This window comes from Camelus dromedarius, chromosome 2 (assembly GCF_036321535.1).
Source record: "Camelus dromedarius isolate mCamDro1 chromosome 2, mCamDro1.pat, whole genome shotgun sequence".
Taxonomy (NCBI): domain Eukaryota; kingdom Metazoa; phylum Chordata; class Mammalia; order Artiodactyla; family Camelidae; genus Camelus; species Camelus dromedarius.
In genome coordinates this window covers 18,909,526-18,931,168 of record NC_087437.1, presented here as the reverse complement: position 1 = coordinate 18,931,168, position 21,643 = coordinate 18,909,526, and the positions used below count along the sequence as shown (strand labels likewise).

The window sequence follows — 21,643 nt, the reverse complement described above, 5'->3', positions numbered from 1 at the left end:
GATGCAATCAGCAAAATCCAGGCTGGGAGAAGCCCTAGAGGACAAGGGGCCCACTATCTCACAGACAGAATGCAAGGAGGAAAAAAGAGAAGAGCCAAATCTATAAGTTAAGAGACTCAAGAGGTATACTAACCAAATGTAGCATATGGATCTTGTTTGGATCCAGCCTCAGAACAACTATAAAATCCTTTTGAGATTAATGAGAAATTTTTAACACTGTGTATTTGATATACTAAAACAAAATCACCCTTAATTTTTAGGTATGATGATAGTATTGTGGCTATGTTTTTCAAGTGCTTATATTTTAGGGACATGATCTCACATATAGACAAGTGAAGTAAGATGATGTCTGGAATTGGCTTCAAGAGAATCTGGTGGGGAAAGGGTGAAGGTGTGAAATGTGCTACAATAACAGGCTTAAAACAAAGAGATCAAAGATGATGATGATAATGATGATGATTGCCTTTTAGTGCTTCCTCTGTACCAGATCCTGTGCTAAATACTTTTCACACAGTATCTTACTTAATCTTCTCAAGAACCATGTGACCTAGATACTATCACCACTGTTTGCAGATGAGGGAACTGAGGCACAGAGAGGCTGCATAATGGCCCAAAGTCACACAGCAAGTAGACAGCAGAGCCAGAATTTAAGTACAGATCTACTGAAATCTGAGCCCATATTCTCTCCCACTCCACTCTCTCACTCACTGACACTGACTTCCCGGGGTACACGCAATATTCTTTCTGTTTTACAGATGAAGAAGCTGAAGCTCTGTTCAGCAAAAACTAGTAAAGTTGAAGATACCTGTATCCTTTGGTAAACTGTAGCACAGGAGCACTAGCAGACATACACAGGTTCCATAGCAGGACAGTTGGTAACATTAAAGAATAGGAAATAATCCAACATCCCTCAACAGGAACATGGATAAATAAACCATGCTGTATTCGTATATGTTGTATACAATGGAATGGTGCAACCCAGTGAAAATGAATGGAATTTGTCTTTGTGTCTCAATCAGGAACTTTTCACAAATCTAAGGTTGAATGAAAAAGCAAGCACGTGTCTTTCTGCAACAGCATGATACCATTTACATAAAGTTATGAAACACAAAGCAATACTAAGTATTGCCTAGGAATGGATACACACATAGTACAAGTATTAAAAACAGCTATGGGAACACTTGGCACCAAATTTACCATGGTAATCACCTCAGGAGAGAGGGACAGAGAGGGATCAACGAAGGAGACAGAGGGGCCCTCCACTATATCTGCAAAATTTGTTTGTTAAAAAGAAAGACGTGTTAGTGAGGTTGTAGAGAAGCAGGAATCATATACATTCTTGGTGGGCATGTACACTGCTTCAGTCTATAAGGAGGGTAATTTGGTAACATCTATCAAAGTCACAATTGCACACACCCTTTGACCCAACTCCACACTTACAGAATTTTTTTGTACAGATATGTGTACACACCTACAAAATTAGGCATATACAAGATTGTACATTACCATATTGTTTATAAAATCAAAGGATTGGAAACAAACTAATACTACATGGCTCAAAAAGAGGATGTATTGATATAGAAAGATTTCTAAGGTGCAGATGCCACCCTGGGCAAAAAGTGAGGGAGGGCAAAAGAATGTATGTGGTATGTTTGCATATGTGTAAAATATATCCAGAGGATACACATGAAACTAAGGTCACTGGCTGCCTGTGAGAAGGGTGGCTTGGGGATAGAAGTGGGAGACTTTTCATTGTAAGTCTTCCATATTTTTTAAATGTTGGTATATGCAGATATATTACCTATTCAAAGAATGATAAACTGTTAAAACTCCAAAGCTCAGCAAGTTTCCATAATCTTCCAGGCTGATGCCTATAAGAATTAGGACAGTAGTCTGTGTTAACCACTCCACACGGTGCCCCCCAGCCTGTGGGGGTGTGCATCAGTGACAGTACCAGGCACCAGGACCTCCGTTCCACCTGCACCTCTGTGCCCTAGAGCAGACCTTGTGTATTTCTGGACCTGAGTTCCCATCAGACATAGTACTAGTTCCCATTCCTCAGAAGTGCTGCCTCCTAACAAAGGACTAGGACCAACAGGTACCTGTAACAGAGCACACCAGAATCCTAGACTGTTCCCACCCAAAGCCCCAAAATCCTGATCACTGTTTCCCCAGCAAAAGCCTGCTTGTACCACGACACAGCCTTTCAGCAATTACCCCCAATTATAAACCCACAGCCCAGCAAGTCTTCAATTATTCTGAAAGGGGGCCTGAGGAGGGGCCAGCTGCACAGAGCATAGAGCCCACAAATGGCCTCTACCCACCCACAGGGGTAGCACACTCCTTCCAGTGAAGCCCAGGGTCTTGGATACTTGGTAACAATGTCCTCAGGACCATAACCATGGCTGTTGGCTCTCCTTCTCAGAGTGACCGACCATTCTCTGCAGGGCCCAGTCAAGTACAATGTCCCCAAGTACAGCTCTCTAGACTCCACGCTCTCTCCCTGCACAGATCACACACATCCTTGCCACTTACCACTTTCCCAGGCAAGGTGTGACATCTTCAGGCTAGCATCCATCAACCCCCAATAAACATCCCTGGACGAACCTACAGGTAGAAGGATGCCCCAGGCTGCTGCTTCTAAAGAACCACGGTTATGGGCTTGGCTCAGTGTATTAGGAGGAGAATCAAATGCCCAACTCTTCCCAGGGAAGGGTAGCCTCTGAATTCTTCTCAGAATCATCCAGAAACAGACTTGTCCCCTGCTGAGTCCAGGGTGTGGCAACCTTGAGGTTTTCATGAATTGGCCTGTCTTCTTCACAGTGAGTGTGCTTGGTGTGAGAAAGACTGTGTGCGTATGTGTGTGTACACAGATCTCAAGCCTGGCTATGACCATGCATTGGAAGAGGAAATGGGTCTTATAAATAGCAGCTAGATTTGATTGGATGGAAGGAAGGACTTCCTGACCTCGCAGGGACAAATAGAGGCACAAACACAGGGGTGAAACTCAGGGCTCCGAAGTCCCACTGCCACTTAGTGGCTGGGCGCCTTCAGCAAGTTACCTGACTTTGCTGAGCCTGTTTCTTCATCTATCAAATGGGAATAGTACCAACACCCCAGTCTGTCATAAAAATGAAATGAGAAAATGCATGTAAATTCCCTGGCTCAATATAAGTGCTTAAAAAAGGATAGCTATTCCATTCCTTTATAATGATGACAATGAGAATAACAGCTGGAGGTGCACAGAGGCCTTTAGGGAATGCCTTCTCAAAGGAAAAGGCCCTGTTACAGCATGTCTGTCTGTCTGTCTGTCTGTATAGCACTGTAGTTTGTTCTTCCACTTTGGAAAACTGGCAATCTCTACTAAAACTAAACTCTCCTACTCTCCAAGGTAGTCATTCAAGAGTAATGAAATGCCCTTCACCAAAAAAAGATGTAAAAAATATTTACAGCACTTTTATTTATGATATCCCAAAAGTGGAAACAACACAAATGTCCCGTAGGTGAACAGATAAGCAAATTGTGGACAATTACATGGCAATAGAGAGAAATAAATGCCTGACACATGCAACAAGATGAATGAATATCAAAAAACATTATGCAGAAGAAACCAGACTGAAAAGAGTATATGTTTTATGCTCTATTTATATGAAGCTCAGAGCAGGCAAAGTTAATCTATGGTGATAGAGATCAGAATACACATTACCTTTGGGAGTAGGTATTGATGAGGAAAGATATGAGGGAAACTTCTGAGGTGACAGAAATGTTAATGTTCTGTAGCTTGATCACAGTCGTGGATACGTGTTGCATTATATGTAAAAATACATCAAGCTGTACACTTGAGATGCATATTGTTTACCACATGTAAGTTACACAGCACACACACATACACATACCATTGTGGCATGATGGAAATCTCCTTCCAAAAGCCAGTAATATAAAACACAAATCTCGGCCCTTCTCCCTCCCTTCCTCTGGACCTCATCATAGCTAGGCATCTAAAACTGCCCTCTTGCCTGGAGGCCCTTTAGATGGTGCCCATCTGCAAAGAGAAATCTGAATAAGGACCAAGAACAAGGGCTCTCTCAGGCATCCCCTCATGGCCCTGTTTGGGGCTCCAGACAACAGGCCTTACCTTGCAAGCCAGCTACCACAGATACAGAAGTCTCTCAATTTCTAGTAAAGTTTAGTTTGAACGTTTCAGGCAGGTACTCACCATGATCAGGGAACCAGGCATGGGTCCTGTGTCCCTGCCTAAGGTTCAGCAACATGACTGTACAGCTGTAATGAGCAGACAGTCCCAAATGGTAGAGGACTCAGATCCTGAGCTGGCCCTCTGTGGTCCAGCCATTCTTCCCCACCTGCAGTCCTTTTCTTAGACATTCCAGTTTCATTACAAGAAAAATGGCATCTCTCAATTCTCTGTGGAGCACAGCCATTTTCCAATTCCACTGGAATGCATTAAGGCCTCCCTGTTAGGAAGCACTGAGTGGCAAGTGGAGGACAGTCTCTGCCCATCAAGGCTTACAGTTCAGATATGGAAAAAGGCAACTTTAAACAACATAGTACGTTCTCAACCATGTGTTGGGGATTACTGGCAGGGTACTCACTGTTCAGGGCTGAACAAAATGGCTTTGGGCCATGGGAGTCACAGCCATGGGTTATCAGAAGATGCTGGTTAGCAGCTCCTGCCACCGTAGACTTTCTCTGGGAGCATTCCAGAGGTCTTTGGATGGGGGAGATCCTGACATGGCCCAGGAACCAGCCCCCTCTGCCTTTTCTCCTTAAATAGGCTCAGCCAGGAGAAAGGCTTACGACTACCCTGCAGTCTGCCTCGTACAGGGTAGGGCACACATTCCTTGGGGAAAGAGGTGCTGGTGGACTTGTGGTCCAACATCAGTGAGATACAGAGGAACCCAGGACTCTAATCTGTTGCCTCCCAACCCAGCCAGCCAGCCAGGGGGGGTGGGGGGTGCAGATTCAGCAAGATACTTACCAACCAGAAACAGCTCTAGGCTCTCAGCTCTCATCTGTGAGTTCTTCTCCAGAATAAGTAGTGGCTTGTGTGCATGTGCTCTTTCATTCTCATTCTCATTCTCATATTCATTCTCTCCCCACCCCCACCCCCTGCACTTGCCTACTCTTTATCACTCTCTCTCCCAAGCACTTACTTGGATAAGTGACTCTGCTAATCCTAACCAGGCAGAATAATGCCTGCTGGCCCGGGCCTGGCACTATGTGGATGTGTGCAGGAGCGAGAACCAGAACCATGCAACCTTCTCTGCAGCCTGTTAGTTCGGGCAGCGAGCTCAGCTACAAGACAGAAATGAAGCCTGTGTGAGTGGTCTGTGTGTGTTAAAATACATCAGGGGTATGCTGTGTGCCTGAGCTTCTCTAAAGAACTCTAAACAGCAGCTTTGCCATGGGAACATCCAGGCAGGTGGCAGCCCAGTCACCCTAACCACAGACCAAGGACATCAGAGAATCAGCAGGCTTCTGGGAGTCAGACTGGTAGACATGGAGCCAAGAGATCAGTGTGTCATGAGATATCTGGGTGCGGGAGTGTGTGAAGAGACTTTAGAGTCCCAGCATCAGACATGTTTCCCACAAAAATGTGCAGGATCTGAACTAGTATACGTGACAGGTGAGTGTGAGAGAGTAGTGGGGAAAAGGAGAGCTGGAGGGAATAGGGGGTTGACTGTGAGAGAGATGGATGGAGGAATGTTACCTGGGTAGAGGGACCCGGAGTCCGTGGGGTGAGGTGGGCTGGGGTAGTGCTGCTAGTTGAGGTGCAGAGTCGCGTGGGGATGTGTTAATCAACAAGGTATTCAAGCTTCCCTTTTCCTGCCGTGGAGCGGCAGAGATCCCTCTCGCCCCGCAGGAGTGGGGAGCGGTGGGTGCTCACGGCCCCGCCGCCGGCGGCGGCGCAGGACAAGCTGAACGGGGCCGGGGCAGCGCTGCCCGCCTGGGGGCCGCTGTCCGCTCACCTGGCAGGGCCCGACCTCCGGGATCCCGAGGTGCGGGACGCTCCCTCGGTTGTCTCAGGATTCCTGGCCATGGGAAGAGGACTGCCTCGCTCCATCAGAGCCGAGTGAACTGCTTCGGCCAGCTGTCGGGGCCTTGGCGGCGCGGGGCGGGCGCGTAGCCGGCGGGTCTCTGCACGGCGTCAGCCCGTGGCGGCCGGGAGGGTAGCCCAGAGCCGCAGCGGCGGGCCTCCGGGAAACCTGGGCTAGAGAGGCTGGGAGCTCCCCGCCGCCCCTCGTCCCCGTTCCTTGGACATGGGAACCGCCCCGAGGTCACTGGGCCAGGGCCCTGCGTCGCCAGAAGGCAGCAGGGAAAGGGGACGGCCCTGGTGCCACACACAAACCTGGGCACGGTCTGTCCTGCGGGACGGGATCCCTACCTTGCCTGGAAGCGGGGCGCTACCCCAGCTGCCCAAGAGAGTTGAGAAGTAAACCAAGGCGCGCCCCATCGCTTCCTGGAAAGAGCAATACCTAGGGAGCAGGACTCCTCTTCTTTCCAGTCAGAAAATCCTTTAGAGGAACCCCTTCCTTTAACACACACGCACACACACACACAGGCTCCTTAAGGCTGAAAAGGGAGCCGAGTTTGGAATTCAGGGAAGTGATGACACACACAACAATGCTGTCACACCTGGCTGCTACAGGCCAGCGGCGGAAATGCCTGCAAGGGGTTGGGGGTTGGGGGACAGAGTCGGGGGGAGGGGGGAGATGGCCCCAGCCTGGGTGGTCAGAAAAAAAAAAAAGGAGAGAGCAGCACCCCCTCCCCCCAAGGTAGGGCCAGATCCAGCTGTTTTTTTTCCCCCTGCCAAAGCCCTAGGGGAGGATGGGCATTGAGGTTAATCTGCAGCAGCCCAAAACCCAACTCACCCCATGCCCACCCATAGCCTGGGCACAAATTGGAGTGAGGACGAAGAAAAACACCTTCACTCCTGCTCAGGAAGCAGTCACAGAGGTTTTGAAGAAGAGCTAGTTGTTGGGAGCGGTGAATGAATCCAATCAAGCCACTTTGAGATCTTTTCAATGGTGAAGGATGAAGGTATTTACTGAGGTGAGTTACTGCTCCCTCTTGCTGTAGTGGTCAGACCAGGCTGCCCTGCTGACCTCTCAGGAGTCATCTTGTGGATGCTGAATTCCAAAGAGCACAGCATCCTTTCCTTTAATCTCAGAATGCAGATCTGGGCCCTAGTGGGAAGAGGCAGCATATATAGGTGGCCTGCAGTTGCTGGGGCCATAGGCCACCAAGGGCTCTTCAGGCTTCCTCAGAGACTGGGAGGCTCGGGAGGAAGAGGCAATGACAGGCATTGGGCCAGCCACTCCAGACATGACATCCATTCAGTCCACATTACTTCACAAAGTATCCTGGCCTCCTCAGCACCAAGGAGTTGGGGCATGAGGACTCAAAACACCCAGCCAGGTCTCTCACACTTTATGATTGCGGACTTTTTGTTAAGGCTGAGTTAACTGTTAAAAGGCACACCTGGCTATTTTGCCAGCACTGATTTTCCCAGCACTGATTTTCCCTGAGACAACCTCCATGCATGCAGATGTAACTGGGTCCCAATCAGACTTCTGCGGTGAGAACTCACCCCTCAGCCCTGGAGAAAGATCAGAACAAATGTAGTGTCAGGAGAGAGATTTGAACAAGTGTCTCCCTCACAGCCTGTTATTTTTCTTCCTAGGCTGTGACAGACTATATACACTGGCAGTAAGAGAGCCAGGAAGAAAAGGAAGAAAGGGAGGGAAGAAGGAGAAAAAGAAAGGAAAGAAAGAAAGAAAGAAAGGAAAGGGAAGGAAGGAAGGAAGGAAGAAGGGAAGGAAAGATAATGAAAGGAGAGAGGCGAGGGGAGAGAAAGGAGGAAAAAGAAGATGCAATGTCCATGATCCATATTTATTCTGATACATGATAAACATGTCATTACATGTCTATAAATATAAATGTGTTTTACCCCATAAATATAAATCAAGCACCTTGCACATGTACACACCTGTTTCTGCACCAGCACACATGCTCCTGGACAGCTGGTATTTCACGTGTCACAAGGACAGGCTCCCCATGACTTCTGTTTGCGGTACCGATGCACATACAGATTCAGTCCTCCAAAGCCTTACCGGAACATTCGCGCCTGTGTCGGAGCAGAAGCAGAGAGGGGTCTACCTGGTGGTGTTAAAGCATACATCAAACCCGTAGGATTACCTCGCAGATACTGAGGAGGGGTCTGGTCCCTAGGTCCAGGGACGGCGCAAGGAAGAGCAGAGGGTCTTCAGGCAGAGCCCCTGGGCACTTCTTCCCAGCGATCCTCTTCCCCAGCTCCATCCCGGCCCAGTCACTCTGAGAGCGCGAGGGACAGGACAGGCCGAGGTTTCTTCGTTCAGTGACACGCGTTTCTGGGCTGATTTTCCCAAAGCCACCGCGCAGCTAGCTTTCTCCACCCCACCCCCGTCCGGCCCCCTTGCCGTCCTGCCCCTCCCCCGGGCCCGAGCTAGAAGTTTAGCCTCAAGCCAGCAACGAAGGGCAGAGCAAAGGAGTCGTTTCCTTTCACCTGGAAGCTGCGAGGCTTGGCGCGCCTCTCCCAACTAGGGCCCGAGCTCCCTGGGCACCGACCGAGTGCGGACGGACCCCGCCGGGGCCCTCGGCATCTCCCGGCCCAGTCCGCAGAGCGAGCACCGGCAGACCCAAGGGCTTGTGAGAGCGTGAGCCCGGCTGTCCGCCGGCCCCCTAAGCTCCCTGGGAGGGGGCAGGCCCGTCCGGGCTGTGCGGGGCGTTTACAAAAAGTGACTTGGAGATGAACTCTCCCGTGCGCGACTGGCCGCCCCGCTATAGGGGCGAAGGCGCCTGACGCAAGCGGAACTCGGCGGAGCCCATACGAATCAGAACAGAGCGAGGCTCCTGGCGCACTAGGGACTCCAGGAGGCAGCTTCGCCAGAGACGCGGGTCGTGCCTCGGGAAACCGGAGGGTGGGGGGAGGGGAAGAGCGCAGAAAAGAAAACCCACCGAGGCGGGGACTGGCCTGGGCGGGGAGGGGCGGCGGGACCAGAGCCCCTCTCTGTTGGGCGGACTCCCCATGGCCAGAGGCTGAGCTCCACTCCCGCCGGCCGCTCCCTAGGGGAAGGGAAAGAAGAGGAGAGAGGAGCGAGAGGCCGCCAGCGAGAGCGCGGGCAGCATCTGCAGTCTCCAGAAGTTTGAGACTCGGCGGTGAGCGGACTTGTGCGCCCGGACTCTGCCGCGCCAGAGCCAGCGGAAAAGAGCAGGGGCTGCCTGGCCGCGGCGCGCCGGCTTTGTCATGATGGCCAGCTACCCCGAGCCGGAGGACGCCGCGGGGGCCCTGCTGACTCCGGAGGCGGGCCGCGCGGCCAAGGAGCCCGAGGCGCCGCCGCCGCCAAGCCCGGGCAAGGGCGGCGGTGGCGGCGCCGGGACAGCCCCGGAGAAGCCCGACCCCGCGCAGAAGCCCCCCTACTCGTACGTGGCGCTAATCGCCATGGCGATCCGCGAGAGCGCCGAGAAGAGGCTCACGCTGTCCGGTATCTACCAGTACATTATCGCCAAGTTCCCGTTCTACGAGAAGAACAAGAAGGGCTGGCAGAATAGCATCCGCCACAACCTCAGCCTCAACGAGTGCTTCATCAAGGTGCCGCGCGAGGGCGGCGGCGAGCGCAAGGGCAACTACTGGACGCTGGACCCGGCCTGCGAGGACATGTTCGAGAAGGGCAACTACCGGCGCCGCCGCCGTATGAAGCGGCCCTTCCGGCCGCCACCCGCGCACTTCCAGCCCGGCAAGGGGCTCTTTGGCGCCGGAGGTGCCGCGGGCGGTTGCGGCGTGGCGGGCGCTGGGGCCGACGGCTACGGTTACCTGGCGCCCCCGAAGTACCTGCAGTCCGGTTTCCTCAACAATTCGTGGCCGCTACCGCAGCCGCCCTCACCCATGCCCTACGCCTCCTGCCAGATGGCCGCGGCCGCAGCGGCTGCAGCAGCGGCGGCCGCCGCCGCGGGCCCAGGCAGCCCCGGCGCGGCCGCGGTGGTCAAGGGGCTGGCGGGCCCGGCCGCCTCGTACGGGCCGTACTCACGGGTGCAGAGTATGGCGCTGCCTCACGGCGTAGTGAACTCGTACAACGGCCTGGGAGGCCCGCCTGCCGCGCCCCCGCCGCCGCCGCACCCTCATTCACACCCGCACGCACACCATCTGCACGCGGCCGCCGCACCCCCGCCGGCCCCACCGCACCATGGGGCCGCCGCACCGCCCCCAGGCCAGCTCAGCCCCGCCAGCCCGGCTACCGCCGCGCCCCCGGCGCCCGCGCCCACCAACGCGCCCGGCCTGCAGTTCGCCTGCGCCCGGCAGCCCGAGCTCGCCATGATGCATTGCTCTTACTGGGACCACGACAGCAAGACCGGCGCGCTGCACTCGCGCCTCGATCTCTGAGAGCCCACCGCACGCCGGTTGTGAGGATGCAGGGACGCGCGACGCCGGCTTCGGCCGCAACCGCCACCACCAGCCAGACCGCACGTCGCTGGGGCCGCCCCTGAGCCAGCGCCCGCCCGCGGCCCCTCAGCGCCTCCTCGCTCCCCTCGGCTCCTCTCGCTCCTCTTTGTCTTCGCTTCTCCTCCTGTGCTCGCCTCCCTGCCCTCTATGCCCTTTCGCCCCTCCGGCCTGCAGGCCGCCTCTCCACGCGCTTTTGCCAGGCCTCGTCTCCTCTGGGCAGCCCAGGGACCGGGTTGGACACCCCTTGACAATATTCACTTCGGAGAGGAAGTGCCCGGGCCGAGGTGCAGCCGGGCGTCGGCGGCTCAGACCTCCTGGCCTTCTCTCACAGGTCGGTGCGCTCGCGCGCGGCTCTCCCCGCCCGGCTGCCGCGCCATCCTTAGCTAGAAGCGCCGCCCTGGGCCGGCAACGAGACCCGCGCCGGCCGAGAAAGGGACGAACGTGTTTGCTCTGCGTACCCTCTGGGAGCTGTTCAGGAGCCCGCTGCCGGGGCCTACTCTGTAGGGCGGGGATTGGGCCAGAGCAGGGAACCGTAGCCTTCTCCCTCGCGGCCTGCGCCCGGGTTTACACCGCATCCTGGCTACGAGAAAAGCTGCATTTCCTCCGATCTCCATCCCCGACCTTCGGGCCCCTCCAGGCCCGAGCGGCTGGCTAATGTTTTGCTTAAAAAAAAAAAATCAGGAGGGCTATTTTAGACATGATTAAAAAATATTAAGGAAAGTAACTCACCGGGAAAACCGGCGAGGTATCTTGGCCTTGGAGCTTGCTAAAGCAAAGCATGAAAATCTTCTCTTCCAGGAGATTTGAAATAGAATTTCTGTCCGGCCTTCAAAAAGCTATGTTCAGAGAGGTAGGAGAATATGCCCAGTAACGGATGGTTTCCTCTACAAATTAGAGAATATTCACCCCCTACCTATCTTTAAAAAAAAAAATTAAAAACAAATTTCCCCCTATCATCCGATGCAAGCGCCCGAGCGCCAAGCACCGGGAGATCACTGCCTGCCTGGCGGAAGCTGCAGGGTCGGCTCATCCCCTCCCTGATTTTTGTTTTTCAAACGTCTTGCTTCTCCCACCTTGGGCAGGAGAAATGTGAAACCCGGCAGCAGTCGGACCAGGCGGGCTTGTGGCCCGAAAACTCTAGACCTGGTTGTTCTGTAGTGTGTGTGTGGTTTGGAGGACCAAATTTTCTAGAGAGAACTAGAGCACTTTTGTTGTTTTGTTGTTTGTTTGTTGTTGTTGTTTTGTCTTGTCAATTTCTGAATAAATTTTTTTGTTCTTTCTTTTAACACGGACTTATATTATTTACGTCACCTCTAAGTTTGTTCAGTAAAAGAGGGAGATATTCAGCAAAAATGTATCCTTTTTCAGATAAACAAGGGTTGAGGGCCGTCGGAGTGGGGGCGCTTTGTGGTTGTCGGACGCTTTGTTTTCCCAGGGATTGTTTGTTTTCTGTATCATTGCTGGGCTGTTGCGGCTGTTTAACGTCATCAGAGAGGATTTATCTGCCGTGATTCGTTCACGAGGCGTGACTGTAGGTAGTATTTGTTCTATTTTTGCATCCATGCTAGTTTGAATTTTCTCTCTTACACAGTTGTGCTAGGTGTGTGGGCCGTGTTTTTATTATATTGTCTTTTCAGTTTTTCCAGATAAATATAACAGCCAGAAAAGTTTATTCCAAATAGATAAAATCCTGGTTGCGGAAATGCACTGTAAGCTGCAAATGTCTGTACAAATGTAACCAGCGACTGATCGCCTTATTTTTAGTAATCAGAATTCATTTACCTTGAGATATGTGTAAGAGATTTGGGAGTATCAGAGAGGGAGGAACATTCTGCGTGGCTGTAGAAATTTAATATTTTTTTCTTTTTCTTTACTGAGACTCTTCAAATAACAAATTAAGACCGGTGCTTCCGTGCAAGCACAGACCCGACTGCAGGCCGGTGCTGCAAGGGGGAAAAGGGGTGGTCAGCTTTCAGTCCTCCAGTTGGATGACAAGTATCAGCCACTTTTACCACCACTATGGGACAGTTTAAGTTGGACCCTGCACCCAGCCACGTGTCCCTCACTGCCCCCTACTCAACCTGGACAGCAATGGCCACAGGTCCAGGTCGACCAGTGGGCTGGGAGCAGCTGCCTCCGGCAAAGCACAAGCCTGCAGGCCCCCTAGTTCCGCCTTTACTGGTGGTTACTCTTCGGCAAAGTCAGGGTAGGAGCCCTGTTATGTGTAGTTGGGCCCAAGGGGAAGTGGCTCAGGCTCAGGAAGACCCCTCCTCTCTCGGGTATCTTGGGGAGGCTGGAAAGTGGAGGATGAAGTCATGGAGATTCTAAGGAGCATCATCCTAAGACAGGAACTGGAGCCTGCCAGGACCACGGGAACCGGGCAAGCAGGCTGCAGAGGGGCTCAGCCCGGGCAAGCAAGAAGCCCAAAAGGCTGGTCAGGCTTGGTGTCTGGGTACTTCTGGCAACCTGCTGCACCTTTGTCGGGCTGACTAAGGTGAGTTGCAGAAAAGAAAGTGGACTGCTGTGTTCTTCTCTGTTTGTGCTTTCTGTGGTGTGAATATGTATCCCATGGGCAGTTGTACAGTCTATGCCTTCTATAAATACGTGTGAGTTGTGTCCTGGTGACAGGAAGGGAGGTCTGTATGTCTGTCATTCACCTTCAAAGAGTGCATATATTTTAGGCATTGTAATAATCATATGGCTAATATTCAGGGAATGCTTACTGGGACCACAGCCTGTGTGGCATTCGTTAAGTCATTGGTAACATGTGCAATTATGTTCTGGGTATATAATCCTGGTTTGCTGAATGAAAGCAGAATACATACAGAGCCTTTGCTTCAACTAGTTGAGGCTCGCTGTTCCAAGGCTGGCTCTCAGCACCCCACAACTGCTATTCCAAGGAGAGAAAGAAGTGGAGGGAAGTCTTCCGGGCAGAGCCTCCAGTGAGGTGGGGAAGTTGGCCTAGGCCAGCATTGGAGGACATAGCCTCTCTCTGCCCACCAAGAACTGAAAGGCGAGAGGCACCCAAGGCTAGGGAGAGAGCAGTAGCCTCACTAAGTTTGGAGGAGGAGATGAAGGAATGGGGAGGGATTCCTGGTCTATACAGAGATTGAAGAAGATGAGAGAAGGGAGCCAAATCATACCCCACTTCTCCATGGATGCCCACAGGAAGACATCTGTCTCTAATTCCAGCCCCAGGAGTTTCTCCCAAACTCTATACTTTGGTCATTTCCCCTCAGTGCTACAAGTTAAGGGCAATGGTTGACTTTCTTCATCTCTCATTTCCTTTCTCTCCTCTGCCTCTTTGCACTTTTGAGTTTCTGTTAGAAAAGATGATTGAAGGAATTCCCTAAGCAAGGGCAAAAGTATTTAAGAGAGTTCTTGATACGTAGCAATTATGCTTTAGCATATACAGTCTGGTCTAGATGGCCAAACCACGTGGGTGTGTGTATATATGTTTGCCAGGGTGTATTGTAAATACAACATAAATAGTTTAACACAAATACACTGCCAGTTTCTGCATGTCCTGGATAGAGTTGCTACACATGGCACTGAATGAGGATTATGTGTGTACTTGCATGCATGTAAACATCCCTACACTCAGCACTGACGAGATGTCCCCCACCTCCTCACATTTACACACAAATTCTTGGTCACCCCCACCCCCTAAAACTGCCTAGCCAGAGTATTTGGGTTCTGGTCGGGGAGGGTGTCCTGTTCTCAGGGGGACCTGAGGAAAATTTTTGCCAGTGTAGTACATACATCAAGGGACTGTAAGGTGGGGACCTAGGGTGTTCTCTGGGATGACCCCACACCCTACCCCAGAGGGTGTTCCTGGCCTGTTTCCCCCTTGCATGAGTAAAGAGTTCACTGCCCCGCATCCTGGATTTGGATGGGCATGAAGCCCAAAACCTTTCACCTGAGGTCAGGTGCTCTCCCACCCTTGCCTGGGCCTCCCACTGGCAGAGGCTGGCACTCCCAGCTGAAGAGCCCCCTGGTGGTGGGTGGAAACCAGGGGCAGGCCAGGGCTTCTTGCAGCCAGATGGGCAGGAGAGGATGGACCTGGAAACTGGATCAGAACCAAGACAGTCTGCCCATGAGTGAGCTCTTCCCTTAATGGAGGCTGGGAGCACCAGAACTGCTGGGCCAGGCTCCTGGCCTCTGGGATGGTGTCAGGGGCCAGGGAGCGGTTTGGTCAGCCTCAGAAGGCCTGCAGTTCTCCCACTCCGTGGAGTTAATCTGGTGGTGGTGGTGATGCCTGGTCCATCCGGCTGCCTCCTCAGGGCAGCCCCTTCTTCTGGGAGTAGCCCAGGAGCCCACACCTCTCCTGTATGGCAGGGCCCAGAAGCCTGGAATGGTTGGAAGCAATCTCCATGCCCCAGTCTGCCTTAGGGACAACCAGAAGTGACAGATTCCTGAAACCAAGCAGTCTGATTAGCTTTCTGGAGAGAGGGCTCCATTCTGTCACAAGAGTGTCTGGGCCCATGAACCCCAAATCTTGTTTACATTTAAGGAACCTGGGGTCCTGAGAAAAGAAGGGACCAGCCAGAGGTCACCCAGCTATCTGTGGAGCCAACTACCTCAGAAGTTTTATGGAGAGACCTGAGAGCACCAAGCCCAGCTGCCCACTGGGCTCTCCAAGTGGCACAGGCCCTGCTGACTGAGGTTGGATGTTGAGGGGCCCCGTGGGTAAAGGGGGAGCCAGCCAGAGGAGACGGAAGCAAAGGTCTGGGTCTGAGCTGTGGTCCGATTGTACTCAGGGAACTTCTGCTGTGCCATCTATTTGCTGCTTGGGCTTCAGCTTGGTGGTGAGCTCTGAAAATTTTGCTCTAGGACCATGTCACCCCAGCAAGGTGGCCTGTGCAGGATGGGGCAAGGACAGAGGCCTGTTCACCCTGGAAGGTATAGTGTGGAGCCCAGAGACCTCCTTTAATAGCTGTGGTAACTTGAACCAAAAAAAAAAAAAAAAGCCATTCTGAATTTGCTTTCTCATCTGTAAAATAGAATTATATATACCTCAAAGAGTTATTAAAATAATTAAATGTTCCAGTGTCAAAGTACCCGGTTTATAGTAGATGGTCAATATGGTTTTCCTTCCCCTATTGAAGAGGAAGGTAAGAAAGAAGGAAGGGAGGGAGAGAAGGGGGTAAAGGAGAGTAAGGAGGGAAGGAGAAAGAAAGGAAAAGCCTTTTGTAGTAACTCTGTAGGGTCTGACATCCAAATGCAGCGGCCTCGGCCACCCCTGCACGCCCCAAGAGCTCAGGCTGCAGATCAGATCACCTTCCCGATCCGGGCGCGGGCGATTGCGTTCACCCTGCCCCAGTCCCTTGACCCTGGGGTTGAGGCGCGTCTTGTTGCGGAGAATACCCGGGCCCTGGAGACCCAGACGGAGAGCCCAGCCCCGGGCTCCTCCAACCACCCTCTCGATTCTCCTAAGGCAGTCTTCACTGATAGACAAGCTTTTCTCTGAGAAAGGCCCACTGATCTGCCAAGTGACACAGACTCAGGCACTTGGGTCCAAGCACTGCTGCCACTCTCAAGCTCTTAGGCCGGCGCCTCCCGCCCTCAGGCACTTCCCTGAACGGGGGCTGTTTGAACTCCCCCCCACCTTTTTTTTTTTTTTTTTTTTAATCCAGAAAAGCAGTAGGTAGCCAAGGGGCGGGAAGTGGCGAAGGTCAGCTTGTGGGAGAGGCTCCCCTCGGTCTTTGTCGAGAAACGGGAAACCTGAGGGGCAAACGCAGGAAGCGGGTTGGCGGAACTGCAGCGGGTTGAGGCACTGCCCGCGGGTGGGAGCGGGGACCGCGTGGGGCCGCGGCTCCGCAGACCCTGGCCCGAGCGCCAGAGTCCCGGATCCGCAAGACTGGTGGCGGCGCTGCAAGAGAGGATCATCTGGCGAGGACCGGCCCCCTCTAGGCAGCTCTAAACAAAATTCGAGAATGACTGGGCCCGTCTGAGTTCAGGGTGCTCCCGACGGCAGGGTGGGCAGGGGAAGCGTAGGAGGCCCTGATCATCCCAGGAGGTGGCGGAACGCGCGCGCGGCACTGGCCGCACCGAGCCCCCACCACGCCGGGAGACCGACTCTGCTTCTCCGCGTTGGGAGCTCAACATGGTCCAGTTGTCCTTAGTAATAGTACTATCAAACCGAATAAAATAAAACTTTTCCCCGGATTCTCCACGGAAAGTTACTTCTTTAGACAGGCGAAGAAAAGGAAAGAACAGAATCCCAGGAAACTTTAATCTCTATGGACGAGGAGGTAAGGGGAATGTGCTTTTTGCTTTTTTGTTTGTTTCTAGGGGGAAAGAAGGAAATTCAACACATATTTTAAAAATCTCTCCCCAACAAGCCCTAAAGGCTGTGAGTGTGAGCAGCGAGTCAGGAAACCGAGCCCCCGCCCACAGTGACACCGGGCCTTTGTCTTCTTTCCTGAAGCCCCCCTGACTGCTGACCGCGCCGAGATAAAGGCCGGGTCAGAGCCCTGTGGAATCCCGAGGGAGGGGGCAGCGGGGCCGTCCACTGGCCGCTTCCAACAGGCCGGCCTTGCCGCAGCGGGGCTACTCGGCCAGGGGCTGCTTTCCACCCCCAGGCCCAACTGAGGCACGGATCCGCGTTTCTCAACTTTCGCTGAGTCTTCTACCACTAAAATCCCTGGACCCGGTCCCCACCAGCATTACGTTTTCTTACTTAAGGGCTCTAGGAGGGGTGAGGGGCCATGCCCCACAGACGGACCTCGCCTGACTTGGCCCCCAAGAGTGGAAACGTGAGCAACTTTTGCTGCGTCTCTGGTGTTCGCGGCTGCTGGGCTCGGTTGGCCAAGAGGATCCGAACCCGTGCCTTGTCTGTCACCGCCGTGCCTCTGCGCCTTCTTGCGGCTCCGAGACTCCTCCAGCTCTTGGCCTCAAATTTTCTGCGTAACGCCCTGCTTTCGGTCGAACGAGTCTGCGGAGATGGAGGGAGGCCGTTTGTGACCCTACCCTACCGCTTTCTGTGATTTAGAAACCCAAGTCGCCACGGGGCTCAAGCATCCGCGACGTTGCTTTCGCATGACAACGGCCTTGGGCTTTCCAGGGTACGCTTGCGATCCGTTCGCCGCAGACACACGCAGGTGACGCGAGTGCTGCGCAGCTCAGAATTCTTCCGAAGAAAGAAGGGGAAGACGAGCCCGGCGGCCGGCGCGGGCGGAGACGGAGGGATCTCCAGCAGCCACGCTGCGCGCCTCTCGCCAGGTTGTACCCTGGGGCCCCCAGCCAGAGCTGCAGACGTGTATTTTTCCTAAGCTGAGGGCGAATCCTCAGTTCGCCCCCCTTCTTGATGGCTTATGGGGGTAGGGGCCCGGGCCGCCTCCTCTGAGCCGAATGGAAGATCAGGGTCCCTCTTTTAGAGGACGCGACCTGGGGAGGAAAAGAAAAGGCGACAGACAGGGGAAGTGAGGCCCTGAAGCTTCGCGTGCCGGGAGCTCTCTCCACCTCTTCCTTTTCTTGCCCCTTGCCCTCATCTGCGGAGTCGCGGATCTTGGTCCCCACTGAAACTGGAGCTGCCCACGAGCCGTCAGATGAACGTCAGATGAAAGATAAAGGAGCCTGCCAGCGCCGAGTCGCTAACCGGATCCGGGCTTTCCCGCATCCTGGAGCAGCACCTGAGACCCTACTTCCCTAGGTGGCACTGACCCAGTTCAAGTGAAACGATTCAGCTGAGCAGTGTGCATACCCTGCCTCCAGGCACAAACAATCGCGTTGGCGAACACAGTATGCATAGACACATATGCACGAAGGTATCCTGGATCTGTCTATATGTACACGCACACGTGTGTGCATTTGTTATGCCTCTAAAGAGACACACAGACACCTTTACACACGTGTGACAGACCCGTGCACACGTTTGTCCAGTGTTCTTGGATCTGTCCTGTTTGCGCGCAGCCCAAATGCTGATGGAGCTGACTGCTCGAAAGTAGTAATTATGCCTCATATTTACACAGAACCTTTACAGTTTTCAATCACAATTTTTACAACTACCCTGGGGAATGCTGTCCTTTCGAATTTTAAACGGGCAAACAAGCCAAGAGAAGTTAATCGATGCCCGTTTGCACACAGACTGTGATAGACCAGGGCCAGCCAAAGACGTCGCCGGCTGTGGAATGCAATGTGCTTGCTAGAGCTGCTCTGAGGTTGACTGGTTTAGCGGCCCAAGCGACCCCTAGACCCGACGGGCCTTGGTCCTTCGCCAGACTTCGCGGGAAACCCACCGCGCCGGGTGTCTGCTCTCAATTCGTTCGCTGATAAGTGCGCTCTGCCGGAGCTCGGTGACCCGGGTGCCCAGGGCAGGAGGAGCTCGGGGCTCGCCCGAGTGCCACGAAAGAGGGGCAGAAGATTCCACGGAACTGCCGCCCACGCGCGGGTAGGTCCAAACCCTGGACCGAGCCTGCATCCCCAAGGCAGCCACTACAGGCAAATGCGCGATATTTTCACTCCAACCGCAAGCTCAGGAGTGCTATGTTGTGCCAGAGCAGGAGCAGTGACGAACGGATTATGCTGCCTCTAATGACCCTACAGGACTCGGAGCCCACCGTGCCCTAATTTACAAAAGTGATTAGTCGGAGGCTAGAGAGGTACAGTAAGTTGCCCCCAATTCAACAGCCAGGAAGGGACCGGGATCGGGGCTGGAGTCCCCAATTAGCTGGATCCCTAGCCGGCTATTCCTCTGCTCCCAGCCGGGATCACCAGGTCCCTGTTTGCGCCACTCCTGAGGGCGGCTTGGAGCCATCCGGCTCTTGGCCTCTGACTTCGCTCATGAAGGACGCGAAGACTATTCTGGCCCTCACCAACATCATTATAAAGGTTCTTGCACTCTTGGAATTCTGTAAAAAAAATATTTTACAGATTTAAATTATATATATACACCTTGTGTATGTTGGGTTTTGCTTCTTGCTGCTTCTTCTGGGTGGGACATTTGGTGTCCCCCCATCTCGCCCCCGACCCTCCTCGGCCCCAAGCCTTCACACTCTTGACACTGAGGTTGCCCGAGGGCTGTAGCTTGACCACATCTCCCCGGATGCCCTTGGGCCTCGGCGCCCGGCTCCGGCAGACTAAGGTCGCTGGTCTCCGAACTCCAAGGCCGCCCCCACCCCGCAGAGCCAGGGCACTGGAAAGGAGCCCGCGGCGTGGCGAGGTCGCCATGTGTCCTCACAGCCTCGAGGCTGCCCTCTGCTGGCACTAAGCTTTAACATCGCCGCCTCCCTCAGCGCACCGGGAGCTGAGCCCACGAGAGCAGCTCGCGCAAGGTAAGGCGACCCCACAGCGCAGAGTGGATAACCCTACTCTCGCTGGATCTCGGGAGTGGCCGCCGCACCTTCAACCTCTGTGTATACCCTTTCTGGCCGCTGCTCCCTGCCCGCACCGGAGACTACTCGGGTACTACTCAGAAAGCTGAAGCTCTGCGCCGGCAGTCGGGCTGCTCTGGGGCTTGCACCAGGATCCCGGTACTCCCTGGCCCTCAGTGGGGGCGGCGCTGGGCGCGGGGAGCCGCAACCCGCAGGCGCTCACATGGCGCTTCCCTCAGGCGATCGGCGGACTCTGGGAACCCCGGGGAGAGCCCCAGGTTGGGCTCACGCCCCTTTATTCTCGGACCATAGCATTGATTGGCACTCCTGGGTCAAGGTCCAGAAAACTCTGCCCTCCCACTCCGACTGACTTCCAGCTCCACCTGATAGTCGCCTGGGCGCTTGGCTGCCTCTACTTCTTGCAGTCACTTGTCTCCTCAACCAGATTAAGAGCGCCTCAAGGATCGGAAACGGCGGGTTCCCAATTCGCACAGCACACGGCCTCTCAAAGTCTGCCTAGTGGTCACGGAACTGGCTCAAGACGTCTCCGTCGTCACTCTTAAAATAAGCCTTAGGCAGTGCGATGGTAAGACACTTCCGCCTGTTGAAATCTAAGATGGGATAAAAATTATTCAGTAATCACACCTGTGCACTTTCAGTGCTAGATATTAGGACTGCACGTTTTCACTTTTCCTCCCATTTACTGTACCTCTCTAGCCTCCAACTACTCACTTCTGAAAATTATTTCAAGTTGAAGAAAATTGGGGAAATAGAACATTAAGATGCACAAAGTAAATGAAAATTACAGGTAATCCCACCCCTCCATGAGGCAACCACAGTTAAAATTTTGGCGACTTTACTCCGATCTTTTATTTATATATTTTAATGTCTAATTTCCATAGTTAAAAGAATATATTTTATACAGAATTTTCAACTTTGTATCCTGCTTCTTTTAACCTTTCACCATAAGGGTTTCTCCATATCTTATTCTTTGAAAAGTGGTTTTCAATGAATGCTTAATAATCCATCATACAGGTGAGCCTTTTTTTTAATGTAACAGCACTAATCCACTTTGTTTCAGGTCTAGGAAACACTCTCTTGGTCACTAAATATATAATCAGTAGTTGATCAATACATCCTTTTCTAGCCCAAAAAGGAGTGTTGTGGTCCCCCTCTCAGGGTACAAAAGATCCACTCAGAAATTTAGGATTGCTTTGAAATGGGAAAGGGTCTTCTAGACCCTGCTGAGAGCTATTTCTCTTTGCTAGAGACCAGTGGAGCTGGGGTGCTGGAAGAAATGTCCTGAAAGAAAGCAGGGGTCAGTGATATGTGTGAAGAGATGCCCTGGCCTGCCTCTAGGACCAAAGCCCTGTATCCCTAGCCGGCACTCAAGCTAGTATCTGTGACCTGAGTTTCTGTGTGCAGTATCTTGTAATAGGAATCAAACATGCATTTATTTGGATCCTGGCTCTTCACTTAGAAGCTGTGTGACATCAGAGAAGCCAGTCAACCTCTCTGAACCTCATTCTAAAAATTGAAATAATAGTGCTACAACACTGAGCTTTTTTAAGTATTCAAATAAATGATTACAACACTTAGCCTGGTGCCTGAACAAAGAAATCCTCAATACATGGTAGCTGCTGCTCCTATGGCCTCTGAAGCTGCCGCTGCTTTTGCTTCTGGCATTAGCTTTGGTCTTGGGGATCACTGCAGTTGCCCTCGCCCTCAACTCCTGACCCCACTGCTACTGTTAAACACAAGCCTGAATTCTGGCACTAAGCCGGGTCCAGGTTCTCAGGGCTGAAGGAGTCATTTCCAGCACTCTGGTTGG

At 53.1% G+C, this 21,643-nt stretch overlaps 1 protein-coding gene across 1 annotated transcript; it reads left to right on the top strand.

The window, feature by feature from the left end:
- Positions 1 to 9,060: 9,060 nt before the first annotated feature.
- FOXL2 (forkhead box L2) lies at positions 9,061 to 11,145 on the top strand. The gene has a single exon (XM_031443459.2). The coding sequence runs from the start codon at positions 9,305 to 9,307 to the stop codon at positions 10,436 to 10,438; it is 1,134 nt and encodes a 377-aa protein (XP_031299319.2). The 5' UTR covers positions 9,061 to 9,304; the 3' UTR covers positions 10,439 to 11,145.
- Positions 11,146 to 21,643: the final 10,498 nt, after the last annotated feature.

Coding starts and splice junctions, on each gene's coding strand:
- FOXL2 (XM_031443459.2), top strand. CDS start 9,305: ATGATGGCCAGCTACCCCGAGCCGGAGGACGCCGCGGGGGCCCTGCTG.